The 21,924-nt window shown below is 36.3% G+C and overlaps 1 protein-coding gene across 1 annotated transcript in view; it reads left to right on the forward strand.

Moving 5' to 3' along the window:
* Nucleotides 1-21,924, forward strand: part of MACROD2 (mono-ADP ribosylhydrolase 2) — a 2,155,137-nt gene that overhangs the window by 1,505,703 nt on the left and 627,510 nt on the right. Inside the window, exon 7 of the mRNA XM_054574077.1 lies at nt 19,208-19,238. Within this exon, the coding sequence (XP_054430052.1) occupies nt 19,208-19,238 (31 nt within the window). The remainder of the gene's footprint in view (nt 1-19,207; nt 19,239-21,924) is intronic.

Here is a 21,924-nt window from a genome sequence, read left to right on the forward strand (position 1 = left end):
AATCCTGTCCATTTAATTGAGTTATTTAATACACTTTATGTGTCGTCTTTTGCCCATACCATATCTTGTCAATCAGTCATAATGCAATAACATAAAACATCAAAGCATATGGGCTAAATGAATGAAGCACCAGCACAGGATAGGTTAAAGAAAAACCTCGTCTAAAATGATTTCCATTTTGATTGATTTATCCAGATTCTTGCATAGATTTTCCAAAGTTTGTGGGGCCTCCATAGACCCAGGCTCTGTTTTCCACCTGGAAATCGACAGCTTTCTGAGATCTTAGCACAGACACTAACCATTTAAATTATTGAGAAACCTCAGGGTAAAATTTCAGGCCTCTTAAAGCCAGAAGGTGTCCCCAGTGAGATCCCGTCTGATCAGTCCATTCTTCTGGGCAGCTTAGGAATTATCATGTCTAATGACTTTGCCAGTGGTTCTGGCCTGTGTAATTAAGATCCAGATATAACTCTTTTTTCATTTTCTACAATTAAATTTCTTATCTGGACAAATGACCCATTTATGAAAGCTCATAAAATATTGTAGGTGAGTTATTACATACTTAAAAATCTCCATAATACAATGTACCCAAAGATATTCATATCTGCATTGCTAATATCCCTTACAATAAGAAATTAGAACATATTCCTTACCATAAGTAACTAGAAAATACTGTATATTAGTTTTCAAGAGGAGAAAAATAGAATAAAGATTCACAATTCCTGATTTTGCTTGAATATATTTGCATTTTTCTTCTGTAATTTTAAATCCTGGATATGACAGCAGAGTCACCATCACATCAACATAATCTTGTAAGCTTGTGCACTCACTGCAGAATGCAAAATGTCATGACATTTCTTATAGAAATATGAAACTTTTCTGTTTTTTCCAAGTTTTGTTTCACATCAAAGGTGAATGAAAATGAGTGTTGAAATTTCAGGCAGTGCAGAATTTTGAATGGAAGAACTGGAATGAGACCAGAATAGAGGAAATTAAATACACTATACCTAAAGGAAACAAACTCTTGTCCTTCCTTCCCCTTATTAACTTTTCTGAATTTTTTTTATTAGAAGCTCCAGTGCTGTGGGCATTGTCCACTGTGCCACATTAAAGATAACTTTGTTATTAGCAAATCACAACAAGGAAAGAGTGGAGGTAAAGATAGTCCAAGAGGAGGAAAATGCACATTGGAGAAAACATATATGTGATTAGGGAGGGTTATTAAATATTGGGTTGAGAGTTCAAAGAATATTTAATGGTGATTTTTTAAATTATAAATTAAACAACGAGTGCTGGCAAGGATGTGTAGAAAAGAGAGTACTTTTGCATTGTTGGTGGGATGCAGATGGTGCAGCCACTGTGGAAAGCAGTGGGGAGATACTTTAAAAAATTAAAAATGGGTCTACCTTTTGACTGAGCAATCCCACTTCTAAGAATATATTCGAAGAAACCCAAAACATTGATTCAAAAGAACATAAGCACCCCTATGTTTATTGAAGCATTTTTTATAATCACCAAAATAGGGAAGCAGCCCAAGTGTCCATCAATAGATGAGTGGATAAATCAACTATGGGGCATTTACACAATGGAATTGTATGTAGCCACAAAAAAGAAAAAATAAAATTACCCTTTTCAACAATATGAGTGGACCTGGAGAACATTTTGCTAAGTGAAATAAATGAGACAGAGAAAGACAAATACCATATGACTTCACTCATATGTGGAATCTAACAAACAAACTACACTAACAAGCAAAACAGGCAGACTCATAGATGAAGAACAGTTGACAGCTGAGGAGGCACTTAAAGGGGAAAGAGATAGAGCAAAAAGGAAGAAGGACTCTAGGACATGGAAAGGTGTGGGGATTGCTCAGGGGAGAGGGATTTAAGGGACTAAATGCTACTGGGAAAAATATAATAAAGATAAAACATAAACAAAAATAAATAAATCAACTGGTCATTATGTTTCAATCTAAAGGCAAGACATAAGAATTCATATACTTGTGGGGCTTTTCATAGTCCTTAATAACCTCTGCCTTTCAATTGTGACCAAGTTCTTGGAATTTTTCAGATCACTGAATCATAGTCTTCAGAGCACAAGTAGTTCTCAGAAATCATTACATAGGGCCTTCCTCTCAGCCTAAGAAAAAATCCACTTGCAATCTTGACAAGAGGGGATACATTAGTTCTTTTATTAGAAAGAAACCAAAAAACAAAAAAGCCGACACACTAGACATACTAATTGACAGCCTCCTCTTCAGGTTTCATGTTCACAACTGCTGCATATGCACACACATGTGGTTCATACCAGCCAATTACCCTAAGTCAAGCGATTACTTGGTATTGTAATTAGAGACATCACTGAGAAGCTGGATTAAGTCTTAACTGAAGCTATACACATCACTGGGTTTTTTAAAATTATTAAAAAAGGATAAATTTATTTTAAGTGTTGCTGGAGTTAAGTTGCTTATTGTTTGTACCATAAAAAGCTTTACTGATATAAGGGTCAACATGAGCAGAGGGATCTTAGTGTGAAAGTTCAGTGGTAATGTTCTAAGCGCTTGCCACTCAGAAGGTAGTCTCAAGATAAGCAGCATTCATCTTATCTAAAAGCTTGTTAAAAATGCAGTAGGTAAGACCTCAACCCAGAATATGCATTTTAACAAGGCCCCCCAGTGACTTGTCTATACATCTACACATTTATGTTTGAGAACTATTCTAGTCCAAATTTCTGGAATACATTGACTATATCTAAAATATAAAAGTGATATGGATAGATAGGAACAGACAAAATACTCCCACCAGGAAACAAGTGAGACCCCAATGTTGACATTTTGTTCACGGGAGCAGAATGACAAGTACTTATCAGAATGAGATGAATTGGGTGTTTAAACAGGGCAGTTTTGTGGGAAAATACAAGGGAGGGAAAAGAGTATGGGCTTCGTCATCTGTCACCTTTCTAGTTTACTAACTACTTTGCAGCTTTGGAAGATCTGCTACTCCAGGTATCTACGTATTAAATGGAAACAATAATTTCTTCCCTGTCTTCCTCAGGTTTCAATTAATGTCATGTTATCTTGAAAAGTAGAACTTGCAGTGACATTATTGTCTACTAACTTGCAACTATAAATATATACAGATCAGCAACATTAGCATCATCTAGGAAACTTTTAGGATTGCATAATTTCAGCTTGCTTCCGATCTATCGAATCAGATGCCAGGTGAGTGGATGCACACCGATGTTTGAAAAGCACTGGGCCATGTAATTTCTCCTCCAGTGAACTCCCCATCCTGGGAGAAGGTCAGGTGGAGTGTGGGTGAGCCCTATCAGAGATGGTGGAGAGATGAACTATGCATGGGGTAGTTGCAACAGATAACTACCAGGGACAATTGATTTTTGAAGTATCTGTTTTCCTAGCAGAACACTAAAAAACAGTAAAGCAGTGGGAAGTGTGGTCAAAGAGATCATTTATAGTTTCTGTAGTTACATATAACTGCGATCCCATGATGAAATGTTGGTTGAGAAAGAGATATACTTCATGAGATCCAGAAACCTTGAACATCTCTTTGGAACTTAGGGAAACATAAGTAGCCATTGGCTTCATACTGTGAGCTCATAAGCCTTTCTTAATCACATCAAAAAGCAGTTGTGATATTGTGGTGAAAAATTAAATCCTTCACTTTTGAAATTAAAGTTTCAATAAAGGAAAAATATACCAGAGCTAGTGGTAGCTAACAGCATTCATTTCTAAATTAAGAATTGTTCCATTCTCCTATTGATCCACTCATCTGCCCTCCCCTCTACCTACCCTGCCACACATCCACCCGTCAATCATGCATGCATGACATCCTCAGTGCCTCTGTAATACTAACGACAACTTAGTGCATACACTAAGTCAAGTCCCTAATAGGAGGAAAGACAACTTAGTTTTTACAGTTTTTTGATTAATAACATTTTTGCAGATGTGTAACATTCTGCAAAATTTGATTTTTTCATCTCCCAGTGCAGGAGTCACACTGATACTTGGTGTAGCCAACTGGTCCTCCAGTAATGTTATTCTGTTCAACATAGTTTTATCATAATGTTGATGAGATGCTGTAGGAACTTAACTCTTGTTTATTATCACATAACATATGATTTTTTTTATTCCATAGAAACACATGGTTTCCTTATATGTCATTTTTGTTTAAAGTCAAAGAACCTATCTATGACATTAAGTGAGGCCTTACTGTATATACAGTGAAAGACAAGCTGCATGCTGTCCTCTTTCTGGGATGATTCACATTGGATTAATGCCATGATCACTGGGAGCTGTGTACAAATAACTCACCTCCTGGGGCCAGAGCTGTCAGACATCTCTTTGCAGACTGGTTGCTCTCACCTTGTTTTTTTTGCTCATTTCCACTCCAGACCCTAGTTGATAAAACTCTCCACAGTGATTGATTGCCCACAAAGAACAATCATTCTGAAGCCATGAGTAACATTCTTAAACTTGGGAAATACAACTACAGTCAATATCCTTTCCTTTTTCCTTCCTTGCTTTTCTTTATTTAGTCATTCCTACAGGGTGCGTCCTTCAGACATCTCTTTCTTAGTCATTATTCCCTAATTAATTCCCTTGTTAAATATAAAGTGTACATTAGGCTTGACTAATGTCTTCCTTCGTGACTAAGGAAAGAATAATTTATTACCTTTACATATTGACTCAAGCTGCATAAACACAATTCATTTTATTTAAAGGCCTTTTTCCTTACAAACCACCCTGTAGTTTAGGCCCCAAGCAACTCTCAAGAGAGTCTCACCTGACTCCCATAAATATGAAATGGAGTCAGGTGTTCGCACATACAATTGACGTAAGAAGTGGCTGTATGCATGTGGAAATCCATCTCTTTTTCTATATAATATTTTCAAGTTCACACCATGAAATTATGGAGGGGTTGGAATGGAATTGCCCAATTTGTGGAAAGAAGATGGTGACATTTTAAGAGATGAAACAGACGTGTCAAAATATCCACAGGCATCAAACCCACATGTGTTGGTAATCTAGCAATCTGCTCCCTCTGCAATTATATGGCCTGTGACAGATTAGTAAGCACAGAAAAGAAAAAAAAAACAAAAAAACCTTTGCTCATCCCAGGAGACGAGTCGGTGCTGAATATGAGGAGGGATACAGCCTGGGCTACAATTGTCTGGTGCGGTAGTGGGGACAAAATGGTATTGGTTAGAATAGAATACACAATGGTTCTCACAGTGTCCCAATCATCAGTTCCCCTGAACCAAATAGAACAGTGGTTCCAAAATATTAATATTCAGTTATACTGTTACACTAATCTTTCATTTAATGGCAGAGTTTATACTGTTACGATATGGTGGCTAGTGCCAGAAATGTTTCATACTCTGTTACACTGAAAAAGAATTCTCACTTTTAACCAGTCCTTTCTCAAAGACTGAGGATACTCAGGATGGATTCTCCTTCTCTCTTCAACTATCTCCTTTTCCCTTGACCTCACTCTCTTCTGCAGTGAGAAGAGCTTAGAAGTTTGAGTCAGATCAGAGCTTTTGTCTGAGATTTTCCTCCTAGCCACTGTGTGACTCTGGGAAGATTCCATCTGGGGACAGAAATAATAATGCCTCCTCTCAGTCTTGTGTGTTTTTATGAGAGACAGCAAAGCCCATGGGAAAAAAATGTCCTGGAAGCTTTATAATTTATTAAGCGGTATCTTTATGCCTGTTTGTTTTCTTAAGACACAAGAGGAGAAGTACCTGATAGCTGATGCTTCTGGGCACACTGGTGTCCTGTCAGTTTCCATGGTCTTTCAGTTAATCTTATTGAATGCATAGTTTCTCTCTCCTTTCTAAAAGTTGTTCAGTTTGTTAGCCAATTCCTAGCGTAGCTTGGAAGAACATTTGAGATACAGGTTGGCTAAGAAATGGTTGAGTGACTGTACCATAGTGCCCAACTCTCAGACTGAGAAAACATCACCTAGCCACCCAAGAGTGTCAAGGCTTTTAGGGTGGTCACCTAAGAGACCATGTTTCTTGTTTTGTGGTCGTGGTTATTTGTCATTAATGATTTTTCATAAATGTTTTCTCTGGAATTCAGACCTTCAACTTTCTAAGTAAGAGAGTTATGCAGGTACAACTTATTATTAAGGAAGTCAGGGAATGACTCAAAACCATGAGTAGACAATAACCCCTATTCAGGTTTGTTTAACAAACTTTCACATGGCATACATTCTTTGTGTGGCCTTGCACTCAGCATGGAGGACATCAAAACCCAGGGCCACCACCTCCTCCCGACATAGTCACTCTCTGAATTTCTTCCCAGTTGTACTTCCTTGGCAGTCCCCCATTGGTTTCTAGTCAGATTGCAGTTGCTCAAGTTTCCTGTGGTCTTGAGCATGCTCTTCCTTTTTGTGACTTTACAAGGATGTAGCTGCTTTTTCTTCTCCTTGTTACCAATACTAACTGGAAATGATAATGTGGTCTATTTTCTCTGAGGTTCATACTAGGTTTATTTTACTTTAAAAGTTCTACTGACAGCCACATCAAGGTTAAGAACAATAACAAGTATCTGGATTAATTCCCCCAAAGCTGACTTTGAGATGAGGATTTTGTGGAACAGAATTTACTAGGGAAATTCCAGGAAAAAAGTAGGTGAAATATGAGGAAAAGAAACTGGAAGGGAAAGGTGGATATCAGGCTAAATCCCAGGGGACTGAAAAATCCAGTGCTGCTCACCAGAGGGTGAAGATCACCTTCCAACATTGTCCCCACCAGGACAAAGATTCCTGAGTATTGACACCTTCCCATATCCTACCTGTCCTCATTAGTTAAGAGCCTCCCTGGGAGGATTTGATTCCTAGACTCCTTGCTCTCTGAGTGAACCGACAAAGCAGATTCCAGCAACCCAAAGGCAGTCCTATGACAGTGGCTGCGTGACGTGAACACCATGGACAGGGGCACATGGGAATGATCAAGGACAGTGTCCTTTATGGTCAAGCTGAGGAAAGCTCTAGTGTTTGTAAGCGCTCCATCTGATGCCCCGTGCTCTTTGAGGGAGTTCTCTACTTCCTCAGTCCTCTGTGTGCAGGGCTTTTTCTTATCATTTCAGCCCCTTCTTCAACCAGGAATGTGCTCCTCCACCTACACCCATAGCTAGGCCTTGGCAATAGCTAGGAGCTGTGAAGCTTTTTTTCTCCAGGGGGTAATTTACTTTTCAGGGGATCTGAAATGATTGACTGCTGTCTTTATTTCCCCAGGGTTCTGCACAGGAAAAGGTCACCTGAGGGCATCCCCTCATACTCCTCAGCCCTCAGTGCCAGGGATGCAAAGTGTGCATAATACATATACTTAAGTCAGAGGAAGATGGGGAAGGCACACTTACAAAATGAACGTGATTAGGGTTATTGAAAAGACATAATTTTAGGGACATTTTGTTTCAGTAAGAGCTTTCGTATTGCACAACTATTTTTCTGTGATATGATAGAAGATTTTCTTTGTTTGTTTAACCTTTGCTTCTTCCCTTTTCCTCTATGTAAAGTAAGTATACAGATGTAGACATTTCAGAACAGAATATGCATTCATTTGGGTTCAGCAGGTTTATGGTGACCTGTTCTCATTTTCACATATGTATAGTTTATAGTAAAACATTCCTACCAGTCACACGGGGAAGATTCAGTAAAATGGAAGTTTCTCCCTTTGCTGGTTTTGCATTTCACATCTAATAAATTCACCTTGGAACTAATCCAGCTGTCTTCTTGAAAAATATAAAGTTTGGAAGAGGACTGCTACTATTCATGGCTATATAATAGTTTTTTTTAATGCTGCATGGAGTTGTAGTTATAAACATGAAAGCAGCTGGCAATATATGACTTTATGACAGCTATTTCCAAGGTATAATGAAGAAAACAAAAACAAAGTTATTGCTTATAATTATGGTGCCTGGGTGAGCTTGCACAGTGCATTCCAAACATTTCACTGGCCATTTCCATGTGATCTCATTCACAGTCTCCTTTAAACGACCTTGACCTTCAGGTTATTTAGGTCTGGAAATAAGAGGCACACAGATAGTATTTGCATTTTCCAGTGTAATTTATTAAGAAGACAGTATTCTTTTGATCTAATCATCCATATAATGGGGGTGGAGTAGTGGAATTATTAGTTTTTCTCCACTGTTAAAGAGATTTTTACATTAAAAAAAACTGGAGGAAGGGTAAGCATTTTGTCAGTATTTTCAAACTTTTAAATGTACTTTTTTATAACCCAACAGTTAAACAAGTTAATTTTATTTCTAGGAATGGATCCTAACTGAATATGATAAGTATATAAGGGCATAGTCAAGAACACTCTGTTGCAGGGTTATTTATTATAGAAAAATTTACAAACAACCTACATGTTCATCAATGTGGCAATAGTTAAATAAACATAGTGTAACCATTCCATAGAATAGTATATAGACATTAGGAACATGAGATAGTTCAATATACACTGGCATAGAAAAGCTTCAAGATCTACTACATGAAAAAAAACTAGTCTTAAAACATAAAACAGGCAGAGACTCAAGATGGCGGAGGACTGAGTGGAAGTCACACTGACATCCTCCAGGACCAACCTGGAATTACAGCTAAATAGTGAAGAAATCACCTCAAACAAACAACTGAACAATAGCAAGAGAGGAGCCTTGTCCCCTTGGAGACAAAAGAATCTGCTTTAGCGCAATCTAACTGGTAAGGAGCATGGTACAGACCTGAGAAGGTGGGCGGCGTGCCCACAGGCGGCAGCACCAGAAGGATGTTGAAATGGCCAGTTGGATCCCCCTGAAAAGAGCGGGGTCTAAACCACAAAAGGGGATCTTTAGCCCACAGCACCAGAGGCCTAAATATACACAGAAAACAGCCAGCTACGAAAAGTAGCAGGGTTGCTCTCTGCCAGAGACAGGCGGCTGGAGACACAAAGAACTGTTTAAAGGGCTAAGGTGTGAACTTTTATTTGCAGCCACTTGCCCTGGTCTCCGGCAAAGGTGAGGGCAGACTGAGCTAGAGACCCCTGAGGAGACACTGGGGAAGGAAGCTTTGAGGAGAGAACTGAGAGAGTAGCCAGCAGGATCTCAGTGCTGACTCTTCCCCCATGAGGCAGCAGACACCTTGCTTAGGCAGAGACCCCTTCCCGTGAGCAGCACCAGCACCAAAGGACCCAATAGCCCTACCCCCAGGTGGGATTCCACCCCGCTCTGTGCTAAGCTGCCTGCTGAGTGCAGAGTGGCAGCCACAGACAGTAGATCCCTGGCTAAAGGGGGCTCAGAGAGATCTGACAACACTTGAGACACTGGGGACAGAGGTTTTGGGGAGAGAACAAAGAGAGTAGCCAGCAGGATCCCAGTGCAGACTCCTCCCCCATACGGTAGCAACAGGAAATGACTTAATAACCCCGCCCTCAGAAGGGACTCAGCCTTGTCCTGAGCTGTCTAAGGCAGCCTGCTGAGTGCAGAGTGAGTAGATTAAAAGCTGAAGGAGAAAGTCACAAACAGTAGATTATTGGAAGTCTCCAACAGACTGCCTAAGGTCAGACAGGGTCAACATCGGATATCATCAGAGGCAGATACAGAAAGTAAAAACAGCAGTCTCCCACCATAGAAGTTCACACCACAAAGTCTGTAAATCAAGACAGATCAACTTAATAATCAGAAGCAAAAGAGAAGAGTCTCACAAATAATGGGAAGACAAAGAAATACCCCCCACTGGAAGGGAAAGGAGGAATCCCCAGAAAGAGAACTAAATGAAATAGAGGAAAGTAAACTATCAGATATTGAGTTCCAAACAATGATTCTAAGGAAGCTCAATGAGCTCAGTAGAGCTCAGAGAGAATTACCAAAAATTACAGGGAAACTCAGAGGAACTTACTGCGAACTATATCAGCATGAAAAAGGACATAGAAACTATCCATACGAGACAAGAGGAAATGAAGAATAGAATTTCTGAATTGAAGAACACAGAAGGAATCCAAAGCAGGCTAGATGAAGCTGAGGACCGAATCAGTGAGCTGGAGGACAAGGCAGAAAAAAGCTCTAAGAAAGAGCAAGAAAATGAAAAAAGACTCAAAAAGAATGAAGAGGTGTTAGGGAAATGCAGGACAACCTGAAATGTAATAATATCCAAATAATAGGGATACCAGAAGGAGAAGAAGACGAGGAAGGGATAGAGAACCTGTTTGAAAAAGTCATGATGGAAAACTTCCCTAATTGGAGGAAAGAAAAAGTCCCACAACTCCAGGAAGCACAGAGGGTCCCATTCAAGAGGAACCCGATGAGGCCCATTCCAAGACACATCATCATTAAAATGGCAAATATCAAAGACAAACAGAATCCTAAAGCAAGCAAGGGAGAAAGAGATAGTAACATATAAGGGAGCCCCTATAGAGCTAACATCTGACTTCTCAACAGAAACACTACAAGCCAGAAGGGAATGGCAAGAAATATTCCAAGTCATGAAAAGCAAAGGCCTGCAACCAAGACTGCTCTACCCAGCAAGGCTCTCAATTAAAAAGAAAGGTGAAATAAAGAGTTCCCAGACAAAAGAAGGCTAAAAGACTACACCTCCACCAAACCAGCAATGCAAAATATGCTAAAGGGACTGCTTTAAGATGAAGAAAAAGTTTCTATGAATACCCAGTTCCTTTCAGAGCTGCCAATACTTGATATTACCAATATTTTCAATACTCATTAATTTGATTGTGACAACAATGTTATTTTAATTGTTCCTTTACTATTTGTTGAAACTAAACCTGTTTTAGTATATTTCTTGCCTATTTCTATTTTTTTTAAGAAAAGCTTTAAATGACTTTTTGGTATTCTTTATCCATTTATTGATAAGAGGTTTGTAGAACTCTTTTCCCTCAAAAAAAAAAAAAAGAAAACTATTAACCATGTTTCAGATGTATTGCAAATACTTCTCTATTCTATTCCTTGTCCTTTAACTTTTTTAATATGTGTATTACTATATAGTTAAATGTTTAATATTGTCATATTGTCAATATTTACTTTATAACTTCTGGGTGTGAATATTTTACTTCAGGTCATGAAACATATTAGTTGTATTTTCTTCTAAAACTCTTTACATTCTTCAAGTTGATTTTTAACCCACCTGATTCTTTCTTGTATAATGTGTGAAATAGGATTCTATATTTATTTTATTTCAAGTAATAGTGGTCCATGCACCTTATTTGTTGAATAAGCCTTATTTTACCCAGTGACTTGAAATATCACTTTAATCATATATTAAATTGTTATACAGATATATATGTTTGTCTCTAGAATGCTCATTATATTTCATTGATCTACTTGATTATTTCTGTGCTAGTGTCATGTTGTTTTAATTGCTGAGACTTTATAGTGCTTTTAAATTTTTTAAATATTTTATAATTAACTTTGACATTTAAAAAAATAAATAAAATCAGTCTGCATTTATGAAAGGAAGAAAGATAGATGGAACTCCTACCTTTTGTGACAACATGGATGGAACTGGAGAATATTAAGCTAAGTGAAATAAGCCAGTTGATGAAAGACAAATACCATATAATCTCACCTATAAGTGAACTCTATTCAACAATATAAACTAGTGAGCAAAATAAACCACAGGCAGAGAAATATGGAGCAGACTGAAAGTTACAAGAGGGGCTGGGGAAAGAGGACAATGGTTGAAAGAAGGGGAAGGGACTAGACAAAGAATATGTATGAATGACCCATGGACATGGACAACAGAGTGGGAATTGACTGTGGGAGTGGGGGGTGTGGGTAGGATGGGTGAAAGGGGGTAAAGGGGTAAAAATTGAGACAACTGTAATAGAATGAACATGATTTATAAACTAAAAAAATAAGTGATATAAAGAAAAAACATAATACACAATATACATTCCAATTTGTATAGAGAAAAGTATATTTGACTACGTGTATACCATATAATTTAATTTTTATTCAATTGATTCATAAGATATTGATTGAGTTCCAGGGCCCATTCCAAGTGCAGGTGACACAACAATAAGACAAAGGTCTCCATGAGAGTTAGCATGCCAGTAGGTGGGGACTGAAGCTGATAAGACAATGTACAAGCAAACAACTGTGTTGGTAGTGAGAGGAGTCCTAAATGGATGCCACACAGCCTCAGAGAATAGAGTAATTTAGCTAGGGGCCAGAGAGAGCCTCCTTGAGGAGATGACACTTGATCAGAGATCTAAAGGGAAATGTGCCAGGCAGAGGGGACAGCAAGTCCAAGAAGCGATTTGGAGCAGGACTGAGTTTCTGTATTTGAAGAGCAAAAGGAGGTCAATGTGATGGGAACTCTGAACAAAAGGAGAAATGGAAGGAAAGGAGAGCAGAAAGGAAACCAGATTATTGGGAGTTTGGAGGCTATGCTTCTGATTTGCATTTTATTAAAGTGTGATGAGAAGTGATTAGATGATTGAGATGAATAAAAATGCACAATGTTTCTCAGCCTTTACAATGTAAATGCATGGAATGGTATGATGCTCACCATGCTATTGACCATAATTGCCTGGGAGGAGGATATTCTAGTTAAATCAGAAGAAGGGAGGGGCATGGCTGTAGGAGAAAGTTGTCACTGCTGTCTGCCTGCACTTGTCTTGTTGAGCATTTTGAGATGTGTGCATCTCTTATATGTATAATTAAGAAATATTAAAGGCAAAAATAGAATTGATCATTTCTTACATAAAATAAATAAATCCTTTAGTTAACATTTCTTTCTGTGATTTTAAGCAAGTTAGCTTTCTTAGTTTTATTTTTATTCATGTTTATAAAAAAGGGGTAACATATTATTTATCACAGGACTGTTTGTGAAAATGAGTCAGATGATATACACAGAACTCTTGGCCCAGTGCTCAGCACAGTGCAGTCATTCAAGAGTGACAGCCACTATTGTTGCCACACTGCCACCTCCCACATCCAAATACTATGAGGAATTCAGGATGCTGTAAAACTGCCTGTCTCTCTGTCCACTTTATCCTGAGCTATAGACAAGGATAACAGGCTGTTTTATAACATCATAGGATCTAATAGCTGAATAAGCCATCTGGTCCAACTCTGTTCTTTATAGATAGGGAAACTGAGGTGCTGAAGGGAATATACTGTTGGCTGTCAGATTTATAGGTACTGCATGACCCTGGTTTCTTGCCTTCTAATTCAATAGCTTTTTAAAATTCAATATTATTTTCAATTCAATAGTTTTTAAAATTTATTATTATTTATTCCATCAACACTTCTTTAACTTTAAACATTCACATTCCACCTTATAATGTGGTAATTACCTGATATTTTCAATAGACTTTAAGTGTTTTTATTTTGAAAAGAAACTTTATATTGTCACCCTAAGTGGAAAACTATTATCCCTTGTTATAATACATTATAATAACTAATAGTTTTAGCAAATTTATATTATCACTTATAGTAATGCTGTGTAACAAACAACTCCAAAACTTAGTGACATAATATAATAAGCATGTCTTCCTTGCCTGCATACCGCTAGGTTGGTTGGAGCACAGCTAATCTACACTGAGTTCAGTTGATCTATTCCACTTGTCTCTAAGCCTCTCTGGACAATACACTACATGAAGTGTGACTTCTGGTTTTCCTCCAAAGGCAGGAAAGCGAATGTGCAAGCCTAAATGTCATGTCTACTATTATCCCATTGGCCAAACCAAGTCATAGCTATCATCAGTGGAACAGGGAAAATGCATCCTCTCTAGTCTAGTCTAGTCTAGTCTAGTGGAGGACTTCAGTATCACACAGCAAAGGGTGTAGTAGAAGGACAAATGAATACTTGGGGAAAATAATGGAGTATATCAAAATAATATGTATGCATTACATTGAAATGGGCAATGTCCATCTGTTTCCACCTCCAAGTATCTTCCATACGCTTAGAATTGGGCATATATCACAGTTAGAGAAATACTCAATTATTTTGGATTCTGGATAAGGGGACTATGGCACAGGCCACTAAGATGTTAACCAAACATCTCAAGACAAATAATGGTACCCTTACCTTACTGATGTAACTTTTCTCACAGTCTAACGTATTTGAAAACAAGATGCCTCTTATAAACTAGAATGTTTTACAGTCAAGCATAGTTGTGATGAGGTTTAACTGGTTGTCATTCCTGGAGATTGACTGGAGAGCTGCAACTCTTTGACTTTCAACCAACCAAGGAACTTATTAACAGCCATTTGAGGAGGAGGTGTGTTTCTTGGATGCTCTCTGAAAAAACTTTATTGGCAATGAAGGAATCAACTTCACAACTTCAGAGAGAGTGTTATGTTAGGGGCTTAGAAAAAAAGTTCAGAGTCAATAGTGAAGCACTCATGAAGGATAAGATCAACACCACCACTCTTGAGAGCACAAGGATAAAACTCTGGAAAATTTATACCAATGATTCTGTTTTGAAAAATGATTCAGAAGTACTAGAGTCTGAATGTGAGGAGCTTTTAGAAAAACTTAACCTATTTATCTCCATTTTATCTATACTCTAGAAACAAGATGTGACTTAAGAAATTACTTAAATAAATCCAAAAAAGCAATTTCAATAAGTACCCACTAAAAATCTTAAAGGATAAGAAAATACTTGATACATTTAACATAGAGTTTCCTCTTTCTTAGTGGTACATAAAATTCAACAAAATAATGTTTTCGGGTTTTTTTGTAATCAACAGCTTATTCAATTCATGATATATAATTACATGATATATAATTAAAAGCACTTAAATGGAAGGTATATAGATTGCAAATAATAGAAAATCTAATTAAAACTGACTAAAAAATAAGAAAAGTGTTGGATTAGCCATTGGAAGATTATAGAAGTTGGGAGCACTTTACAGTTAGTTTACAATAGCAGCTCAGTGATTCAGAATCCATCTTTCTATTATTGTATGGGGAGTGTGCATGGTTTATGTAGGTCAATCAACACCTTCCTATGAAGCTGAGGGTGGGGTCAGACCTACTCAGATCACAAGTCTGCTGCATAAGCAATAAGTGAATGGAGGGGGCAAAATTCCCCCTTTGCAGAAATATATGAACTGAGAATCAAGAGTCAAGGAAAAGCAAATGAAGGTTAAGATGTTGCATTGCCTTGGTTTTGAGGCCCCATTAGTGTCAAGACAAAGAAGGTGAAGGGATGTTTCCTTCCTTTCCCTCAAATATTGAAATGGGATAAGTGGAGGCAGACATTAAACAAGATGGGAGACACAGATTACAGCCTTAAGGATTTGTGTTTTTACAAATCTACTTGGACTGCACATGATGGAATAAGGAAGTATTTTCCAAATCCATAACTTCACAAAAGGAAAATCCTCTCTATCAGTCTCCAAATCAAATGATTATTTTTCCCCCAGAGAGCAAGTACATGATGATTTCAGGGGAAAAAAAACTGGCTAAAAGTCAAGGGCTATGAAGAAAGTTTCTGATGGCTGTATGATCATCCCTGATTAACACAGAGACTTCTTTCTCTTGGGTTTTGCTGGAAGGAGAATCTGGAGCCTTATAAATTAGGCTGGTGATGTCATTCCCTAAGTTCTACAGGTTCTACTGCTGAGTTATGTGCACTTAAAACAAACAGGCTAATTGGCCTGAGTTTTGGTACAAACTACCATTTTTCCACAGGAGAGGACTTTTTTTGGAGGTGTCTATGTTAAACATATCTTTGAAATAAAGAAATCCCGTGCTACTCACTTCTGGTAGCTCCATCAGAAATTCATTATGACAAAGAGCACAGACTATGTGTCATAAAATCCCTTAGTTGAGCTCACTTGCTCAATCTTTTTCTTTTTCTCCTCAATCTTTCTCTCTTTGTCTCTTTCTCTCTTAAGTAATAACAAATGATTAATGGATGAGATTTAGTTTGGATGAATTATATGCAAAATTGTCTTACATAAAATAATTTTTCTAGGATATTGTATTTCCATCTCTGCTTTATCATTGCCTTTTTGTTTGAATTGATGCAATAATATCACCAAAATCATCCTCTGTTACATGTCTGTTTTGCCTTCACATTCAAGGCAACGATGTCACTTTCAGATGAAGCTATTTGTCCTTTAAAATAGACAAGGCAGTTGGTACATTCAGACTCAATTATTAAGTTGCATGATTGATTCCAAGATAGAGCTGGGAGCTGACACAAATGAAATTTGCTATTAACTATTCAGTATGTCCTTTCTTCTGAGAGATCTGATGAGAGAACGATTCATATGACTGAGCCTAACAGGGAAGCAGAAGGGAATTAACTCAAGTTGGTTCCCCATGAAGCAGATTCTGAGACAGATTTTAGGATGCAGAATGTTTATTAGAGTCTGCCCTTGGGATCAATACCTAGAGAAGAGAAGGGCATAGGGGAAGGGAGCAAAAGTGGGCAGGAGGAAGCTGATAGGGACCATTAGTGTTGCAGTGAATTGAGCTAAGATGATCCAAGGCCTTTATACTATGTATTGATTGATTACTGGATGTGGACCGTCTTGGGAAGGGGCAGGACCTTGAATGAGGTGGCTCTTTGCATCTTAGGCAATGATTGAAAAGACAATCCCTTATAGAACTGCTGGGGTCTAGGTCCTATATTAAAGGGTAGTAATCCTCAGTAAGGGGTGATTTTGCCTCTTAGGGGATATTTAACAATGTCTGGATATATTTTTGATTGTCATGAGTGGCTCATGCTACTGGCATCAGATAGAGTCAGGGGATGCTGCTAAACATCTCAAAATACACAAGACAGCCTCAACGACAAAGAATTATCTGATCCATATTGTTAACAGTGCCAAGGATGGGAAGCCTTGCTCTAGGGCCACAACTTCTCCCTTGAAGTGGAATCTGATGGGAATTATAGTACCCACCATAGGAATCAGCATTAATTGAGATATTACTACTTATCAGACAGAATACTCTGTGTTTCTTACTCCTCTAAATTTTTCCATAGACCCCTTGAGGCCAGTCTCATAAACATGAACTGGAAGGATATCCAGGTGAATGTTAAAGTGGACTTGCATATTTAGAACATTGTGGTATCTTCTAGCTTTTGTTTGATTGCTCCTTGCAGCTGTTTTCAAATCTTTTCTTTCTCTAATGCAAGCACGAAATGGATGATGTTTGTGTGTTCACTTAACTCTCATGAAATTCCTGGGGCATGAGCTCCAAAACTCATCTCTTCCTACCTCATTTAAAAGACACAATAGAACATGAGTGAGCATAGCATACATTATATTTTAATGTATTTTTAAGTAGGCCATTCCTGTACTCTGGACCCTTATGATTAGTAACAATTTGCTTATAGTAGCTGACAGTTGATTCCACATTGAGAATAAAATCTGTTGATAATCCTGGTGAATGCATGTACAAAGACTGCAACATTTTCAGGAGAATTCACTTCATATTCTCTCTTCATGTTTCTGTATTATTGGATGGATTGAGTCATTAAAGAACATGTTTCAGATCTTATTGGACCTCAAGAACTCAAAGAATCAAAGACTTAACTCATTAATTCCTTATAAAATAGCTCTACTTTCTCTCACAAACTTATTTTCTTGATAGAAATATGAGCATGTACTAGTAAAGGAAGAGAAAAAAGTGTGTCATTTTGCAGACATATAGATGAACTTAACAGAGTTGATTATTATTTTCTCTAAAATAAGATCACATATACTGTAACTTTTTAAATAAAACATCCATGTAAAGGGAATAAGCATACAGTCTATAAAACATTAAGGGAAATAAAATGTAGTACACATTCAACTCAGAAATATTTAAAAAAGCAGATATTTGATTATTATTGAGCTCAGTAACAATGGTAATTATTACAGTCAACAACAACTGAAGTTTTTAGATTCTTTAGGGTAATATCAGTCACTTTTTAAAAAATTATGTTATTAATTCCCATGGCACATTTTTATATGGTGGGTGTTATCATCTTTAATTTCAATTGAAAAATACAAAAACTAGAAGGATAAAAAGAATTTGATTAACTTTACGCAAAGGTACATTGACAGAGGACATTGCCATGCTCAGATCTCATTCTACTGTTAGAAAGTCTAATTAAGAGTTAACTATATATTTATATTTGTTCATTTATTCTTTCAATATAATTCTTTAAACATTGCTAAGTAAAATATGGTGTCTTAGTCAGGTTGGAGTGCCACAACAATTTGCCAGAGACAGAGTGGCTTAAATAAGACACACTTATTTCTCATAGTTCTGGAACCTGGGAAGTTCAAGATCAGGATTTTTGGTAAGGGCCTACTTTCTGGTTTGTAGACAGCCTTCTTATTGTACCCATCATGTGGTGGAAAGCCGGGGATGCTGGCTTTTCTCTTCTTATGAGAACATTAATCCCATTATGAGGATACATCCATCTAATTTGGGAGAACATAGGTGTGTATATAATCTTGTTTTTAAAATTTTACTGATAAAAAGAATGTATAGAATACAAACATAAGAATAACTTAAATATAATACCATTTATTATAGCTTTAATATAGTTAATTATTCTTACAGAACACTTTTATTAATTTTTTTTTTCAGGAATTGAACTTTATTTTTTTTGTTTTGTTTCTTTTTTTTACATTTTTTTAAATTTTATTTTAATTTATTTTTTCAAATATATTTGTCTCTGTCTAAATTTTATCAAAATTTTGTATCCATAAACTAGCTATGGTTTCAACTGACCCACAAGTATAGTGTAACATAAATGTTGATTGACATTTTCAGATTTTAAGCCATCAGCATGACATCACTTAATATGGAGCTGGAACAAGATGTTCATTAGTAGCACACCATTACATGGTGTTTCCACCATATGTATAGGACAGACATAAGTAATCTCAAGAGCAGAGGTAATAGGAGATGTGGCAAAATAAGTAGGAAGTGATGAGATGATTTCTGAGTTGTTTTTTTTTTTACATATAGTATTTCATTACTGGCTTGTATAATTTAATTTCTTATTAATAACTATGTTTAACAATTGGGTCACAAGATTCCTGAAAATGTAACAGTTGGCTCTTGTGAGCTGGTATGAGTGTTGGTAAGGAAAAGTTAGGTTTCAGAGCTCTGAGTATATGTGAAAGGCATCCCATTTTCAGGCAAAATAGATGTTTAGGTAAACAATGTTGGAGTCTAGCAGAGTTGTTTATTTAAAATTTATTGTTATTTTTGTGGTTTATTCACAGGCATTTCCCTGTATTTCAACAGGCATTTATGGTAAGTAGATCTAGCTTTTGATATTATTTGTATTTCTTTATTTTTTTGTTAAAGGCAAGATTAACAGAAAAAAATAAGAGATTTTTCAGATGGATATAGCTTGCTGAGATTTAAAGACACTCAAAACATGGGTCAAATGCCATTGAGGAATCTCAAGGTGCTTAGATATTCTTTTGTGTTCTTAAATGTTGTTATATTAGATATCATGTTTAATGGTTATATACACTGTGGTTTAATGTTTTTTATTAAATGGAAAATTTTCTCTAGAATGATTTGACCTCCTTTTTAAAAAATAAAGTCAGATTTTTCTCTTAGATGAATTATACTATATATAAAACCTAACATTGTCATTGTTTTGTTGTGAATTTTAAAATAATATATATTAAAATGCAAACACTTGCATATATCTGTATATTTACATTTTAAAAATCCAAAGAAGTGATTATTAATAAAAACAAATAACTTTAAAAAACTGCAGAAAATAATTTTTTGATACTGATGAATTTTTTTAAGTAGTGACTGCTTCACTTAGCAATAGAAGAAAATATTTTATATTATTTGTTTTTACTAGCCTAAAACTCTAAAATATACTTCCTCTACAGTGACATTTCCCTATAATTTTTCTCAGGCTGTTAACAAATCTGTTCTAGAATATTAAGGCAAAATGGAGTTTATTTGTCATTGTAGAGTTTTCTGATCAAGTAAAAATAGATTACAATCTTTTGGAACTCAAATTCTCATATTGAGACTATTATCTGGGAAATCAAATATGAACATATGTAAAGAAATAGTTTAAGGTCATTACTGTAGGGGAGGGATAGCTAGATTGATGTCAGAGGTAGGAAATTTAATTCTTTTTAATCTGGTATTTCTTTGGAAGGTTTTGTTGAGAATAAAATGAAAAATGTAGGCCTGAATAAAATTAAATGGGGCAGGATTCTGTCACATTATTTAGTAAGTTAAGGATGCCTTTTTTTCTCTTTGGATATCATTACAGGCTGTGTTTGTGGAAGCGCAATATGGAAGCTTCCACACCATTATCCCTGCTATGGCCATTCTTGTCTGCCTCACAATTAGAACTCTTAAATGTTTGCTTATAGGCTAAGCATTATTTGCAAAGTTCTACCTGATCAAGAGCCAAAATCTTCATTTCACCTTGTCTAGTGTCAAATCAGCCTCCATTGCAGAAATGGTTCTCATTTTGAGAATTTTCTCTCATGTCAATCTAGATATTCATTGACAAAAACAAGCAAAAATCCCACTACCAAAATAATACTATGCACATCATTTTCTATGCTTATTACCTTGTCATATTGTTGATGTCTGTTTTGTCATTGAGAATCTCACGGTACTGTGCAAGAATTTTCAAAAGGTGAAGTAAACATGACATATTTTAAGAAGAGAGAAATGGCAGAAAGAGAAAACAGAAAGGTGAGGAAAAATGAGGAGGGACACTAAAATTAGAGGCTCAAGAGAGGATAATAAGAAATAAATAAACCTAAAATGGCTCTTTTTAAATTCTAATCCCTGAAAGACAGGGATTTCTTCATTGGTTGCCTTCAGTGGAGCTTGAGGCCTAAATTTATTTTTAGCTCCATGAGATCCTGTTTTAGTAACTCTTAGATTACTTTTGTTTTCTTTAGTTCATGGGCAAGTTAGCATTATTGCAACTTGAAAATTATTTCCTGTGAACTTGTGAAGTTATAATTTTCAGATCTGTCTTGATTTTCTCCCCATATTCACATATTGTAAGTCAGTTGTTTTCTTGCTCTTATTCAGAAACGCTGTTTATCTCCTCCATTATTCATATCAGTTTTACTTTTATTTTTATTTATTGGGATTTTTAATAATATTTTATTTAAAGAAGTAGTCCATTGTATACACAGAGTGGGGCAAAATAGGTTTACAGGTGTTTGTATGGAAAATACAATAATTAATAAATAATAATACAATAATAAACTCTTTCCCATACTCAGAACTGTAAACCTACTAGGTACCACATCTTCTTTATCCAATCTTCATAGAATTGTACACTTGATACCTATATGATCTTATTAACCATTGTCACCCCATTATATTTAATTAAAAAACTTAAAATAGATAAAAGTCTGCAGCTAAAGAGAAAAATTTTGAAAAGCAAGTAAACAAAACTCCCAATACTTTGTAAATCATGCTAGAAAGTATTTAGAGCAAATATTTAGAACAGTCTGCTGGTTCTAGTCCTTCTTATTCCACATTCTAAAACTTACTAGATTAATTTTTCTAAAATACCACTTGGTGCCTGTTTCCAATATGCTCAGAAAAGATTTTGATCATATTTAATTACTTTAGGTTGATGTTCACTCTTTCTAGACCAAACAATTGGCATTTTTATATATCTCTCTGAACCAGTGTTTTCAAAATTTGTGAATAGGGATAAAAAGTTCTCTTCTTGAGAATGAGGCCTGGTATGCCAAAAAATTTCTATATACATTTGCCCTTATGTTTTCAAAAAGAGGGTCTGGTTTCAGCATTTCTTATGGTTATTTGACCATAGAATTATTGTTTCTTTGACCCTTATCAGGACTAGTTTTTCCTCCAGGATACAGTTTGAGGTATTTCTCGGCATCCATCCATCATGGACACACCTTCTGTTACCCACAAATAAGCTGATGGATCGCAGAAAATGGCATGTACCTTTCTAGGT

This window comes from Pteronotus mesoamericanus, unplaced genomic scaffold (assembly GCF_021234165.1).
Source record: "Pteronotus mesoamericanus isolate MK-2021 breed Mesoamerican mustached bat unplaced genomic scaffold, CSHL_Meso_final contig_25, whole genome shotgun sequence".
Lineage (NCBI taxonomy): Eukaryota > Metazoa > Chordata > Mammalia > Chiroptera > Mormoopidae > Pteronotus > Pteronotus mesoamericanus.